The sequence below is a fragment of the Pseudophryne corroboree genome, chromosome 9 (genome assembly GCF_028390025.1).
Source record: "Pseudophryne corroboree isolate aPseCor3 chromosome 9, aPseCor3.hap2, whole genome shotgun sequence".
Classification (NCBI taxonomy): Eukaryota; Metazoa; Chordata; class Amphibia; order Anura; family Myobatrachidae; genus Pseudophryne; species Pseudophryne corroboree.
In genome coordinates, this window is record NC_086452.1 from 337,958,326 (window position 1) to 337,975,178 (window position 16,853).

At 46.4% G+C, this 16,853-nt stretch overlaps 1 protein-coding gene across 1 annotated transcript in view; it reads right to left on the bottom strand.

The window, feature by feature from the left end:
- ACAD9 (acyl-CoA dehydrogenase family member 9) overlaps window positions 1–16,853 on the bottom strand; it is a 188,178-nt gene that overhangs the window by 70,577 nt on the left and 100,748 nt on the right. Inside the window, exons 4-6 of the mRNA XM_063940592.1 lie at window positions 14,238–14,344; window positions 6,938–7,038; window positions 4,103–4,181 (exon numbers count right to left, since the gene is read on the bottom strand). Of these exons, the coding sequence (XP_063796662.1) occupies window positions 4,103–4,181; window positions 6,938–7,038; window positions 14,238–14,344 (287 nt within the window). The remainder of the gene's footprint in view (window positions 1–4,102; window positions 4,182–6,937; window positions 7,039–14,237; window positions 14,345–16,853) is intronic.

The window sequence follows — 16,853 nt, forward strand, 5'->3', positions numbered from 1 at the left end:
ACGGGTCCACCTGTGAGCGAGCCCACTGATTGCTGAAAATCTTTAGTCGACCCCCCACCGCTCCTGAGTCCGCTTGTAAAGCCCCAGCGTCATGCTGATGGCTTTGTAGAACCCGGGGCGGGCTTCTGGTCCTGGGCAGGGGCTGCTTGCTGCCCTCTCTTACCCTTTCCTCTGCCTCGTGGCAGATAAGACTGTCCTTTTGCCCGCTTGTTTTTATAGGAGCGAAAGGACTGCGGCTGAAAAGACGGTGTCTTTTTCTGTTGGGAGGGGGTCTGAGGTAAAAAAGTGGATTTGCCGGCAGTTGCCGTGGCCACCAGATCCGATAGACCAACCCCAAATAATTCCTCTCCTTTATATGGCAATACTTCCATATGCCTTTTGGAATCCGCATCACCTGACCACTGTCGCGTCCATAAACTTCTTCTGGCAGATATGGACATCGCACTTACTCTCGATGCCAGAGTGCAAACATCCCTCTGAGCATCTCGCATATTAAGAAACGCATCCTTTAATTGCTCTAGAGTCAATAAAATACTGTCCCTATCCAGGGTATCAATATTTTCAGTCAGGGAATCCAACCACACTACCCCAGCACTGCACATCCAGGCTGAGGCTATTGCTGGTCGGAGTATAACACCAGTATGCGTGTATATACTCTTCAGGGTAGTTTCCAGCCTCCTATCTGCTGGATCCTTGAGGGCGGCCGTATCTGGAGACAGCAACGCCACTTGTTTTGATAAACGTGTGAGCGCTTTATCCACCCTAGGGGGTGTTTCCCAGCGCGCCCTAACCTCTGGTGGGAAAGGGTATAATGCCAATAACTTCTTAGAAATTAGCAGTTTTCTATCTGGGTTAACCCACGCTTCATCACACACGTCATTCAATTCCTCTGATTCTGGAAAAGCTACAGGTAGTTTTTTCACCCCCCACATAATACCCCTTTTTGAGGTACCTGCAGTATCAGAGATCTGCAAAGCCTCCTTCATTGCCGTGATCATATAACGTGTGGCCCTATTGGAAAATACGTTTGTTTCTTCACCGTCGACACTAGATTCATCTGTGTCGGTACCTGTGTCGACTGACTGAGGTAAGGGACGTTTTACAGCCCCTGACGGTGTCTGAGACGCCTGAGCAGGTACTAACTGGTTTTCCGGCCGTCTCATTTCGTCAACTGACTTTTGTAATGTACTAACATTATCACGTAATTCCATAATTAAAGCCATCCATTCCGGTGTCGACTCCCTAGGGGGTGACATCACCATTACCGGCAATTGCTCCGCCTCCACACCAACATCGTCCTCATACATGTCGACACACACGTACCGACACACAGCAGACACACAGGGAATGCTCTTATCGAAGACAGGACCCCACTAGCCCTTTGGGGAGACAGAGGGAGAGTTTGCCAGCACACACCAAAAGCGCTATAAAATGTATATAAACAACCCTAAAAGGTGTTGTTTTTGTTATATGCGCTTTAAATATATAAATATCGCCAAAATATGCCCCCCTTCTCTTTGTTACCCTGTTTCTGTAGTGCAGTGCAGGGGAGAGTCCTGGGAGCCTTCCTCACAGCGGAGCTGAGCAGGAAAATGGCGCTGTGTGCTGAGGAGAATAAGCCCCGCCCCCTTTTCGGCGGGCTTTTCTCCCGGGTTTTGAGATATCTGGCCTGGGTTAAATACATACATATAGCCTCAATGGCTATATGTGATGTATTCTTTGCCATCAAAGGTATTAAATATTGCTGCCCAGGGCGCCCCCAGCAGCGCCCTGCACCCTCCGTGACCGTTCAGTGTGAAGTGTGTAGCAACAATGGCGCACAGCTGCAGTGCTGTGCGCTACCTTCATGAAGGCTGAAGAGCCTTCTGCCGCCTGTTTCCGGACCCTCGATCTTCAGCATCTGTAAGGGGGATCGGCGGCGCGGCTCCGGGACGAACCCCAGGGTGACCTGTGTTCCGACTCCCTCTGAAGCTATGTGCAGTAGCCTAAGACTCCAATCCATCCTGCACGCAGGTGAGTTGAAAATCTCTCCCCTAAGTCCCTCGATGCAGTGAGCCTGTTGCCAGCAGGACTCACTGAAAATAATAAACCTAAAAACTTTTTCTAAGCAGCTCTTTAGGAGAGCCACCTAGATTGCACCCTGCTCGGACGGGCACAAAAACCTAACTGAGGCTTGGAGGAGGGTCATAGGGGGAGGAGCCAGTACACACCATGTGATCCTAAAAGCTTGCTTTTGTGCCCTGTCTCCTGCGGAGCCGCTATTCCCCATGGTCCTGACGGAGTCCCCAGCATCCACTAGGACGTTAGAGAAATTTGGGGTCAGATTGAATAGGTCGGAACCCCTTCCGACCTAAAAAAGTCGAAAACTGCCGTCTTTTCGACAGACGCCAGCTTTCGACTGCAATTGAATATTCCCCAATATCTACGAAGGTGTGAAACTCTTTCTGACTTGGGCCCTAAAGCTGCCCAATTTGGACAACCCCAATCCTCTAGTTACTAAGGGGGACATTTACTAAGCAGTGATAAGAGCGGAGAAGTGAGCCAGTGGAGAAGTTGCCAATGGCAACCAATTAGCACTGAAGTAACATCTATAATTTGCATACTATAAAATGATACAGAGTGTAGAATGCCGACCGCCCGTACGCTCCCTCCAAGAGCTGGCGGTGACTGACAGCTGAACTGGGCGGGTACATGTAAACGCCTGCCCGGTTCGTGACTTCAGTCCCGATGGATCAGGCAGTGTGTACGCTCAAAACACTGCCCGGTCCATCCATAGATATATCTGCAGATTAACTAATCTACTAGTGTGTACCCAGCATTAAGGTACAAAAGGTTGACAGATGAAAGGTCGCCATGACAATGGACGACACACAAAAGGTCAACACCTGTTATCAATGCAGGACACATTCTCTCAACATTGGCTTGATTTACTTTCCATGTAGACATATATTGGTAATAGTGACCTTGCCCAAAGTGTGGCGAGTGAAGCGAGGGTACACCTTTTGTACCCGTCGACCATAACATTGTCGATCTATTGATCCAGACCCAAGATAATGGGCAGTGATGAAATATTATAATGCTCAGCATGAGAAACAGGAATTCACTGAGAGGAACTATTAATAAGTAACAAGTAAGTGTAGAAGTAAATCAGCAGAGGCATGGGCTAGTTGTGGCAATCTATGGGACTTGAGTACTACATTATACAGATGCCATTTGTTTTCATTTCCTAAGCTATAATAGAACAAGGACAATTACAGTCTCTCCATATGGATTACACAAACTTATTACACGTGACCAGTGTCCCAACAGGATTCTACCATGCTGCTACTATTGATCGCCCTAAAGCAGAATCCAAGATCTACCTTTAGAGGAACAACTCAGAAGGATATTCTGAAATCTGCATTTCATATACGTTCTAGACACTGTCAAATAGATTACTTTCCTATTGTGAATGGAATATAAAATGTAAAGATCGCCCTAAAAAGCCACAAAGTAATATCACATCTTTGCTTTTGTATGGCAGCAGCCAGATATCTGTCATTTTGTAACTTGAATTAGACATATAAAAGCTGTACTGCCGATTGCCTGTTCTGATATCAATTCAGAGTTGAGCAATGTTTATTTATTTATTACCAGTTATTTACACAGCGCACACATATTCCGCAGCGCTTTACAAAGAATATTTGGCCATTCACATCAGTCTCTGCCCCAGTGGAGCTTCTATATTCCCTACCACATGTACACACATTCACGCTAGGGTTAATTTTTGATGGGAGCAAATTAACCTACCAGTATATTTTGGGATTGTGGGAGGAAACCGGAGTACCCGGAGGAATTCCACGCAAACATGGGGAGAATATACAAACTCCACACAGTTAGAGCCATGGTGGGAATCGAACCCATGACCTCAGTGCTGTGAGGCAGTAATGCTAACCATTACACTGTCCGTGCTGCCCTGAATGTTTGTAGATAACTTTCAAAAATGTTGCAAAAATCTCCCCTTCTAAAACACTGCTTACTCCATGTTTCAGGCATATGTCACGCTGCTTCAGGCTGCTACTAAAATCAGATACAGACAACACAGAAAACCATATTACGATACCTTGGAACCATTCAGCAGATAGTGTTTGCCGTCAGCACTCAGGGTGGCTTTAGACTTTATAGATGCAGCATCGCTCCCGCTGGGAAGAAAGCAAACTTACAGTATCAGTACAGAGGACATTTTGCATACAGTACTTCATGGTCTGAAATGAAATCTTGTATAAGGCTCAGACAGGTGTTGACAATCTGCAAAGTACAAATATCAGCAAACCTAACAACTGGAAGACACAGGTTATCTACTTCTGTACTAAACGCTCAACAAAATAACACATCAATTGAAAATGGAAACGGAGAGAATTCTGAGGAGTAAGCCGTAATATCAGTAACAATAATAATAATAATAATAATAATAATAAAAAGGGGGGGGGGGGGGGGGGGGTTTGGCAGCAAGATTGGACACACTGTGATAAGTAAACCTGTATTACTACAAAACAACCAGATGGGAAGTCTTTATTTATTATATTGAGGTTACTTAGCTTAGATTAGTTCTTCTAAAAAGGAATAAAAAAGGAAAGAAGTGAGAACACTAATTTAAAACTGATATCACAGTAACTAGCTGTTCATTTTATGTGGTATTCCCCAGTGTACAACCCTAGCACACTGCTCTGAAATAACAGTGCATAAATGGGAATCCAGCAGATTACACCCACTTACAGGGGTTATCTGATAATGTACAATACCTGCTATTTATATTACTTCCATGTACTGTACTCCCTGTTTTCTACAATACATAGGCATGGTGTCACAGGTGCAGGGGAACAGAGGACAGCCATAAGGAGATATAGCAGCAATCTTCATCTGGCTAAACCAAAAATAGTTATTTGATCTTGACAGCATAATACAATGCATGGTAAAACTGAATAGATTCCAGTAACCTTCACAGCACTGCTAAAAATCATACTCGCTCGTAGAATTATGCAATCTCCCCATACAGGTCATGGGACAGACTGTATATCGTATCTATTGTAGAGAGACCTGCAGCAGAGCTAGAAATGGTGGAAGTAAACAGTCAGTCCTCCCTCATTGGCCAAATCCTAACATGTGGCATCATTCCAATAAATACTGTAGGTTTTCTGGAAACACATGTAGGTGAGTAGTCCTCTGAACACCACTTTGGCAAGAAAAACAGAATGCCAAAACCATGTACGTGTCACGGTGAATAAGGATATTTACAGAAAAATACAGTCTACATTTAGAAGCTTTTCACATACGACTCAGATGTTCCTAATTCTTTATTAGGGATACAGGTTGAAGGGACATGCTTTTACACAACGGTTTGTGTTCTAAATAGAAAGAGAACAGGGGCCCTCATTCCGAGTTGTTCGCTCGCTAGCTGCTTTTAGCAGCATTGCACACGCTAAGCCGCCGCCCTCTGGGAGTGTATCTTAGCTTAGCAGAATTGCGAACGAAAGATTAGCAGAATTGCGAATAGAAATTTCTTAGCAGTTTCTGAGTAGCTCCAGACTTACTCAGCCATTGCGATCAGTTCAGTCAGTTTCGTTCCTGGTTTGACGTCACATACACACCCAGCGTTCGCCCAGACACTCCCCTGTTTCTTCAGACACTCCCGCGTTTTTCCGCACACGCCCAGAAAACGGCCAGTTTCCGCCCCGAAACACCCACTTCCTGTCAATCACAGTACGATCACCAGAACGATAAAATCCTCGTTATGCCGTGAGTAAAATACCTAACTTTTGTGTAAAATAACTAAGCGCATGTGCTCTGCGAACCTTGCGCATGCGCAGTAAGCGACTAATCGCAATATAGCGAAAATCGGCAACGAGCGAACAACTCGGAATGACCCCCAGATTTCATTACTATGTGCCAGGAACTAATAGGAAATGGAAAGTACAGCATTATTCTTTTTGTATAAGGCAATTTCAAAGAACGAAACCTGATTTTACAGAAAGCTACCAGTGATTCACAACACTATACCATGACCTCCTCTCACACCTTAATGTGACCTCATCTGAATGACCTCAGACTCATACTTTCTATATGGCCCACCCATCACATCACTCTCTTTCTTCTTGCCCCAAAGTCTCCCTCTGTGCTACAACTCTCCAAGCTCCTTACAATTCTCCGTCATTCACCTTTTTTACCAGGTCCTAATCGCTCCTCCTCCCTTTTAGTTCCCCAAGATGTCTTTAGTTCTGTTTCCCTGCCCAAGGTTTCCTCTTTTGTCTCTTACACTCCTCCTGATCTCCCAAGCTTCCAATTGCCATTGTTCTTTCAGCACAATTTCCCCAGTACTGTCTTTCCCACTTTCTTCTGCTCATTCCACCACAGTCTTTTTCCCTACCCCTTCATATCTATTCCAGCATAGGGGTAATTCAGTTGTTTTAGCACACCCTCTGGCATCCGACCACCCATCACTTTAGACAGGGCGATATTCAATTGTTTATGCCAGTACTGGGTGCCCGTTGCTTTTCGAGCATGTAGTGCCCAAATAGACTGGGTGCGTGTCTAAACTATTGGTCGTGACGATGAAAATGTGCGGAAAAAGCCAGACTTTTGCACATACCTGCTCTCCACCTGAGGGTGCAATCAGAAACAATAGGCACCCGCAGTATTCGTGCCCGATTGGAGCAACAATTGAATTGCTCCGCTTGGGGCAGGATGACCAAAAAACAATTGAATTCTCCCCATAGATTGCCCTGACATCGCCATACTTGACCCTTTTCCACTGCAAATATCCACTTAAAACCAACGTGGGCTTGCACTGCCCCGCTGAATTTCCCATCGCCCTACACCCTTTTCCGAGCAGCTTTCACATTCAGTAACACAAAAATTATTATAAAATACATTTTAAAAGTAGAATGAAACACTACTATACCTTCCAGGCTCTGTGAGGCAAAAGGCAGCAATGTGTTCTCCCGATGCCAGTTTAGGCAGATATTTGGCTTTCTGCTCATCATTGCCGGCAATCAGTAATCCCTGAACACAACCGCAATAAAAGAGAAGTCATTCTGCAAATCTCCACACTGAATAACCTCCCTTCTCTCAGAGCATCATAATAAAATCAAGTGTCCATGTTATTAGGAAATACAATTTAGAGGACTATTGCTTTTCAGAAATAGCTTAGCAACCTCACATCATAAACCAAACACATGAAGGATAAACAGAACTCTCAAGATACAAAACACAGTGCTGTAATAACGTCATAAACAAGACATTGTTCAGCCAGTTTCTAGAGAGGAGTAAAATCTTTTCTCAAGTGGTAGTGCAGCTTTACACAGGGAAAATAGACTGTATAGGCATGCCGGGTATTAGAGCTCTGTAACAAAGGTCCCTAGAGGATATGTATGGAATCTTCCAGCTATACTCCCAATACCATATTCTGCTTTAGGGATCAGCTTTATTGTCTATGCCAGTGGTTCTCAAACTGTGTGCCTAGGCACCGCAGGGTGCCTTGGGGTATTTGAAGGGGTGTCCAGGGTTGGTGGTCTAGGACCAATTTAAATTATTTATGGTCAATGTAATAGGCAAAACCAGTGCTGGTGGCTGTCAATCATAAAATATGTGGATAAACAGTGGCAAATCCCGTCACCACACAACTGAACCTAAAGAGGACATATAAACACACTTACTACATGTAATTTTTCTTTTTAAATTTCTCAAGAAGTCGTTTTTGGCTTAAGGGTGCCATGAAAAAAAGTTCTGATACTGTAGGGCAAAGTTTGGGAACCACTGGTCTATGCTTATAAGTGAAAAAAAGTTAAATTGTACACTATGGAGAGTATTAAAAGCTATGCCCACAGTAAGGTACATTCTATTGGAAACTCTGTAGGCAGCGATGTAAGGGCAATGCAAAACATGGCACGGATCGCTACAATCCAAACAATTACATTGAATTAAATAGTCAGTAAAAAAATGAAGCCTAAAAAGAATCATATGACATCCCTTATTTAAAAACAGATCCCACTAATCAATTAGCATTGTATTACTGACACAGTATATGCAATAGTAACCAAATCAAATGAAAGACTTAAGTTTCTGCAGGTTGGCTGGTGGTTTTATAACAAGCGGCCACAGGGCCATTTCTGAGCTATAGATGCATGAAAATGTATATTCTCACCGCACTATAGCAATCAGCCCCATAGGTTCCCCATAATAATCACTACTGTTCGACATACTCAGAGTTCTGAGCGACTGTCTGCACATGGTGTTGGAAGGTATATAAGATAAGTATTTGCTCAGTGTCATGTTCCTGATGTCCGCAAAATAAAATGCGCTGGACGCAGGACACACAAATGTTGCGGTGCGGATTGTGTGAGCTGAGAGCAACCACTTCTGGTCTTCTATACGGTTACGGTTTTATGTATAACACACTGTTTACGGATTCAATATACATAAATGTAACCGTGAGTTCCAAAATATAACAGACAGAAACCTGTACCGTTCACTGCTACTTCAGGAAACACAGAGTATATGTATGCTTGACATTAACACAGTAATAATAAGATTTTACTCACCGGTAAATCTATTTCTCGTAGTCCGTAGTGGATGCTGGGACTCCGTAAGGACCATGGGGAATAGCGGCTCCGCAGGAGACTGGGCACAACTAAAGAAAGCTTTAGGACTACCTGGTGTGCACTGGCTCCTCCCTCTATGACCCTCCACCAGACCTCAGTTAGGATACTGTGCCCGGAAGAGCTGACACAATAAGGAAGGATTTTGAATCCCGGGTAAGACTCATACCAGCCACACCAATCACACCGTATAACTCGTGATACTATACCCAGTTAACAGTATGAAATATAACTGAGCCTCTCAACAGATGGCTCAACAATAACCCTTTAGTTAAACAATAACTATATACAAGTATTGCAGACAATCCGCACTTGGGATGGGCGCCCAGCATCCACTACGGACTACGAGAAATAGAATCACCGGTGAGTAAAATCTTATTTTCTCTGACATCCTAAGTGGATGCTGGGACTCCGTAAGGACCATGGGGATTATACCAAAGCTCCCAAACGGGCGGGAGAGTGCGGATGACTCTGCAGCACCGAATGGGCAAACTCTAGGTCCTCCTCAGCCAGGGTGTCAAACTTGTAGAATTTAGCAAATGTGTTTGACCCCGACCAAGTAGCTGCTCGGCAAAGTTGTAGAGCCGAGACCCCTCGGGCAGCCGCCCAAGAAGAGCCCACCTTCCTCGTGGAATAGGCTTTCACCGATTTAGGATGCGCCAGTCCAGCCGCAGAATGTGCAAGCTGAATCGTACTACAGATCCAGCGAGCAATAGTCTGCTGTGAAGCAGGAGCACCCAGCTTGTTGGGTGCCTACAGGATAAACAACGAGTCAGTTTTCCTGACACTAGCTGTCCTGGAAACATAAATTCTCAGGGCCCTGACTACGTCCAACAACTTGGAAGCCTCTAAGTCTTTAGTAGCCGCAGGCACCACGATAGGTTGGTTCAAATTAAAAGCTGATACCACCTTAGGGAGAAACTGGGGACGAGTCCTCAATTCTGCCCTATCCATATGGAGAATCAGATAAGGGCTTTTACATGACAAAGCCGCCAATTCTGACACACGCCTGGCCGAAGCCAAGGCCAACAGCATGACCACTTTCCACGTGAGATATTTTGATTCCACGGTTTTAAGTGGCTCAAACCAATGTGACTTTAGGAAATCCAACACCACGTTGAGATCCCAAGGTGCCACTGGAGGCACAAAAGGAGGCTGAATATGCAGCACTCCCTTAACAAAAGTCTGAACTTCAGGTAGTGAAGCCAGTTCTCTCTGGAAGAAAATCGATAGAGCCGAAATCTGGACCTTAATGGAACCCAATTTTAGGCCCATAGTCACCCCTGACTGTAGGAAGTGCAGAAAACGGCCCAGCTGAAATTCCTCCGTTGGGGCCTTCCTGGCCTCACACCACGCAACATATTTTCGCCAAATGTGGTGATAATGGTTTGCGGTCACTTCTTTCCTAGCTTTAATCAGCGTAGGAATGACTTCCTCCGGAATGCCCTTTTCCTTCAGGATCCGGTGTTCAACCGCCATGCCGTCAACGCAGCCGCGGTAAGTCTTGGAACAGACAGGGCCCCTGCTGCAGCAGGTCCTGTCTGAGCGGCAGAAGCCATGGGTCCTCTGAGATCATTTCTTGAAGTTCCGGGTACCAAGCTCTTCTTGGCCAATCCGGTACAATGAGTATAGTTCTTACTCCTCTTTTTCTTATTATCCTCAGTACCTTGGGTATGAGAGGAAGAGGAGGGAACACATAAACCGACTGGTACACCCACGGTGTCACCAGAGCGTCCACAGCTATCGCCTGAGGGTCCCTTGACCTGGCGCAATATCTTTTTAGCTTTTTGTTGAGGCGGGACGCCATCATGTCCACCTGTGGCCTTTCCCAATGGTGTACAATCATTTGGAAGACTTCTGGATGAAATCCCCACTCTCCCGTGTGGAAGTCGTGCCAGCTGAGAAAGTCTGCTTCCCAGTTGTCCACTCCGGAAATGAACACTGCTGACAGTGCTAACACATGATTTTCCGCCCATCGGAAAATCCTTGTGGCTTCTGCCATCACCATCCTGCTTCTTGTGCCGCCCTGTTGGTATACATGGGCGACCGCCGTGATGTTGTCTGACTGGATCAGCACCGGCTGGTGTTGAAGCAGGGGTCTAGCCTAACTTAGGGCATTGTAAATGGCCCTTAGTTCCAGAATATTTATGTGTAGGGAAGTCTCCTGACTCGACCATAGTCCTTGGAAGTTTCTTCCCTGTGTGACTGCCCCCCAGCCTCGAAGGCTGGCATCCGTGGTCACCAGGACCCAGTCCTGTATGCCGAATCTGCGGCCCTTTAGAAGATGAGCACTCTGCAGCCACCACAACAGCGACACCCTGGCCCTTGGAGACAGGGTTATCAGCCGATGCATCTGAAGATGTGACCCGGACCACTTGTCCAACAGATCCCACTGGAAGATCCTTGCATGGAACCTACCGAATGGAATTTCTTCGTAAGAAGCTACCATCTTTCCCAGGACTCGCGTGCACTGATGCACCGACACCTGTATTTGTTTTAGGAGGTCTCTGACTAGAGATGACAACTCCTTGGCCTACTCCTCCGGGAGAAACACTTTTTCCTGTTCTGTGTCCAGAACCATACCCAGGAACAGTAGACGCGTCGTAGGAACCAGCTGCGACTTTGGAATATTCAGAATCCAGCCGTGCTGTTTTAGCACTTCCCGAGATAGTGCTACTCCGACCAACAACTGCTCCCTGGACCTCGCCTTTATAAGGAGATCCTCCAAGTAGGGATAATTATAACTCCCTTTTTTTGAAGGAGTATCATCATTTCGGCCATTACCTTGGTAAATACCCTCGGTGCCGGGGACAGACCAACGATAACGTCTGGAATTGGTAATGACAGTCCTGTACCACAATTTTGAGGTACTCCTGGTGAGGAGGGTAAATGGGGACATGCAGGTAAGCATCCCTGAAGTCCAGTGATACCATGTAATCCCCTTCGTCCAGGCTTGCAATAACCGCCCTGAGCGATTCCATTTTGAACTTGAACCTTCGTATATAAGTGTTCAAGGATTTCAATTTTAGAATGGGTCTCACCGAACCGTCTGGTTTCGGTACCACAAACATTGTGGAATAGTAACCCCGGCCTTGTTGAAGGAGGGGTACCTTGATTATCACCTGCTGGAAGTACAGCTTGTGAATTGCCGCCAGTACTACCTCTCCTTTCTCCGAGGGCAGCAGGCAAGGCTGATTTGAGGTAACGGCGAGGGGGAGTCGCCTCGAACTCCAGCTTGTATCCCTGTGATACTACTTGCAGAACCCAGGGATCCACCTGTGAGCGAGCCCACTGGTCGCTGAAGTTCCCGAGACGCGCCCCCACCGCACCTGGCTCCACCTGTGGAGCCCCAGCGTCATGCGGTGGACTCAGAGGAAGCGGGGGAAGATTTTTGATCCTGGGAACTGGCTGTCTGGTGCAGCTTTTTCCCTCTTCCCTTGTCTCTGTGCAGAAAGGAAGCGCCTTTGACCCGCTTGCTTTTCTGAAGCCGAAAGGACTGTACCTGATAATACAGTGCTTTCTTAGGCTGTGAGGAAACCTGAGGTAAAAAATTTTCTTCCCAGCTGTTGCTGTGGATACGAGGTCCCAGAGACCATCCCCAACAATTCCTCACCCTTATAAGGCAGATGTGCCTTTTAAAGTCAGCATCACCTGTCCACTGCCGGGTCCCTAATACCCTCCTTGCAGAATGGACATTGCATTAATTCTGGATGCCAGCCGGCAAATATCCCTCTGTGCATCACTCATATATAAGACTACGTCTTTAATATGCTCTATGGTTAGCAAAATAGTATCCCTGTCCTGACAGGGTAACAGACCACGCTGCAGCAGCACTATCCATGCTGAGGCAATTGCAGGTCTCAGTATAGTACCCGAGTGTGTATATACAGACTTCAGGATAGCCTCCTGCTTTTTATCAGCAGGCTCCTTCAAAGTGGCCGTATCCTAAGACGGCAGTGCCACCTTTTTTGACAAACGTGTGAGCGCCTTATCCACCCTAGGGGATATCTCCCAACGTGACCTATCCTCTGGCGGGAAAGGGTACGCCATCAGTAAGTTTTTAGAAATTACCAGTTTCTTATCGGGGGAACCCACGCTTCTTCACACACTTCATTCACTCATCTGATGGGGGAACAAAACACTGGCTGCTTTTTCTCCCCAAACATAAAACCCCTTTTTTGTGGTACTTGGGTTAATGTCAGAAATGTGTAAGACATTTTTCAGTGCCGAGATCATGCAACGGATGTTCCTAGTGGATTGTGTATATGTCTCAACCTCGTCGACACTGGAGTCAGACTCCGTGTCGACATCTGTGTCTGCCATCTGAGGTAGCGGGCGTTTTTTTGAGCCCCTGATGGCCTTTGAGACGCCTGGGCAGGCGCGGGCTGAGAAGCCGGCTGTCCCACAGCTGTTACGTCATCCAGCCTTTTATGTAAGGAGTTGACACTGTCGGTTAATACCTTCTACCTATCCATCCACTCTGGTGTCGGCCCCATAGGGGGCGACATCACATTTATCGGCATCTGCTCCGCCTTCCACGTAACCTTCCTCATCAAACATGTCGACACAGCCGTACCGACACACCGCACACACACAGGGAATGCTCTGACTGAGGACAGGACCCCACAAAGTCCTTTGGGGAGACAGAGAGAGAGTATGCCAGCACACACCAAAGCGCTATATAATACAGGGATTCACACTACCCACAGTGATTTTTCCCTTATAGCTGCTATAATACACAATTTTGCGCCTAAATTTAGTGCCCCCCCTCTCTTTTTAACCCTTTGAGCCTGAAAACTACAGGGGAGAGCCTGGGGAGCTGTCTTCCAGCTGCACTGTGAAGAGAAAATGGCACCAGTGTGCTGAGGGAGATAGCCCCGCCCCTTTTTCGGCGGACTTTCTCCCGCTTTTTTATGGATCTCTGGCAGGGGTATTTTTCACATATATAGCCTCTAGGACTATATATTGTGATTTTTTTGCCAGCCAAGGTGTTAATATTGCTGCTCAGGGCGCCCCCCCCCCAGCGCCCTGCACCCATCAGTGACCGGAGTGTGAGGTGTGCATGAGGAGCAATGGCGCACAGCTGCAGTGCTGTGCGCTACCTTGTTGAAGACCGAAGTCTTCTGCCGCCGATTTGCAGGACCATCTTCTTGCTTCTGGCTCTGTAAGGGGGACGGCGGCGCGGCTCCGGGACCGGACGATCGAGGTCGGGTCCTGTGTTCGATCCCCCTGGAGCTAATGGTGTCCAGTAGCCTAAGAAGCCCAAGCTAGCTGCAAGCAGGTAGGTTCGCTTCTTCTCCCCTTAGTCCCTCGTAGCAGTGAGTCGGTTGCCAGCAGATCTCACTGAAAATAAAAAACCTAAAATATACTTTCTTTTCTAGGAGCTCAGGAGAGCCCCTAGTGTGCATCCAGCTCAGCCGAACGCAAGATTCTAACTGAGGTCTGGAGGAGGGTCATAGAGGGAGGAGCCAGTGCACACCAGGTAGTCCTAAAGCTTTCTTTAGTTGTGCCCAGTCTCCTGCGGAGCCGCTATTCCCCATGGTCCTTACGGAGTCCCAGCATCCACTTAGGACGTCAGAGAAAAGGTGTTACATAACCTTGTACCTTAAGTCCTATGGCTTGGTGAGCAGCTAAAGTCACAGCAATTGCACCATCCAGGGATGTGATCTCTCCCAGCCGGGCGTACATAGTGTTTGATAATCCGAGTCCTCCTGCATGGAACAGTTACTTTAACCTTGTAATCGCTGAAACTTTACAGATTTACTTCCTAAAGAAGATGTGTTTTGAATAGTGACTGTTGTCAGAAAGACACTTCTATAAACCCTAGTCATGACATCACATAAGTGTTGAAGCACAGTAATCTATTACAGTGTCTGCAAGTGCTGAGCATACCAGAACCCAGTAGAGGGCACCCAATATCCTGCCTAAAGAACAGGCAAAACTGGCCCATCGAGCATCCCATAGGCTCTATTTACTCACATACTGTACTTTTCACAAAACAAAACTATTTTTTTTTTTATATATTTTAGATACCAAATGACTTTAGCAAGATGAATACTCCTGTAATCCTCACACAGTTCTCCCAATAGTACAAAATCCAAACAGATCCTCAGAATTCCAGTCAGGTAAGTGAGGTGGGTGCAGTGCATGTTTTCATTCATACAATAGTGGGATTACTTCCAGTACACTAAGCGAGAGAAGTAATAATGTGCGGCTATAAAGGCATGAAGAATAACAGAGGATTACACCCAGCATACAAATCACAAGGAATATACTGTGCAGTTAAATGGAGTTAAAGTCATTCCAAGCTCTCTGCGGCACTTTCATTAACATAATAAAACTGGTGAAACTGTAAACTGGGAGAGGTGTCCATTTTACTGCATTATTTTTATGGCGTATCCCTAATATAGCTTCATATCCGTGTACAAATAAGACTGATACAGGGATGCGGTTACAATACCGCTAGTCAGGAACCCTGGAAGTCACAATACAGGCCCCAGAAACCCGACTAGCAATGAAATCCCATTGCCGGAATACCGGCACAACAGCCTATTCTCCCTCTGTGGGTGTCCATGACACGCATAGAGGGAGAACATAACCTGTCGTGCCCACAAGGGGCTTTCTAGCGCTCGCCCTGCTGCCGGTATACTGGTGGCCGGGATACCATCGGTATTTCCTACTGAACCCGTGATACACTGGAGCATTCATCATCCTTCCTCTGTTCTTGAGGAAAGTCTTTGGTTGAAGAGTTAGTGGAGGTCAGGGGATGGCGGTATCTGGGGGAGGTCAGGGGATGGCGGTATCTGGGGGAGGTCAGGGGATGGCGGTATCTGGGGGAGGTCAGGGGATGGCGGTATCGGGGGGAGGTCAGGGAGATGGCGGTATCGGGGGGAGGTCAGGGGATGGCGGTATCGGGGGGAGGTCAGGGGATGGCGGTATCTGGTGGAGGTCAGGGAATGGCGGTATCTAGGAAGGTCTTCACACTGCTGACCTTGGTGTTGTGTATAGAGAACTTAAACATCTCAAGCAGAATCACCTGCTACAGCAAAGTGGCTGTAAGTGCAGAAGCCACATTTATCTTATGTACAGCTTCAAAGAGAAGTGCAACCAACCACTGAATTCCCATCCACAGTAACATTTGCCATTATTAGTATCCGCACTCGCACCTGCGCCATGCTGGGTGCAAAAGATCTATCAGTAACAACCTATAGGTATGCCTCAGAATAGGACCAGACTGAGGGCTACAAACCCAAGACGCTAGCATGACCAATCTTTTGCATGCAAATGCAGCATTGCACCCAGAAAACACCCATGTCACACAAGGAGAATGCAGCCAACATTATTATTTGTGGCCATATACACAGAACCTGTGCCCAAGTCAGGGTTAGCCTCATGTGATCAGCCAGCTCCATACAAAATGGGGCCCTGGGCAGAAATGTTAGTGGGGCATCCACACTAAGGTGAAAATTTACTAAATGTCAATATTCGTCAAATTTTAAACGCTTTCAAATCTATGAAAATCTATGTTGGGTTTCAGGAGCAAAAACACATTTGCTAACAGGTGATTTTTTTCATATTAATTTTTAAATATTAATAAAATGTGTGTTTTGACCCTGGAAGTGCAATATCGATTTAGAATCAAAAGCAATTAAAATCTACCTTTAATAAATCTTTCCCTAAAGATAGGAATCAGGCATTGGTAGTTACAAGGCGCTGTGCAATGTTCTGTCAATATATTATCACTCGCACAAAAAGCCAGTTGCAGATCAGGGCCTTATTCTGTGTTGCACTTCATATGGTCTCAATTACCACCACCTCCAGTGATTGCAAGTCTATGCAAATCATACTTGCCAACTTTTTATGTCTCAGCTCAACGACAAGCCCGGAGAGAAGACGCTGCTGGAAACTTCAGGGGACGTGGCCAGGCTCTCATTATTAGGCCCCCGCCCCTGCCCACAGCAAAATGCCACAGGTTGGGATAAAATTATGTGATTCACATGACATAACCCATTTACTTATCCAGGAGTGTGAGGGACTACCCCCAAAAAATTGTGAGTCCTCTCGCAACTTCCAGAAGAGTGGGTATGTATGATGCAAAATGTCCCCCCATGTTCTGAGCTACATTGCACCTTTGGGTGTGGGTGAGGGGTAATGAATGCAAGTTTGTTAATCCTGACGTGCAAGCAGAAATCCAACGTAACCAGTGTCTTTAGGCTAGTC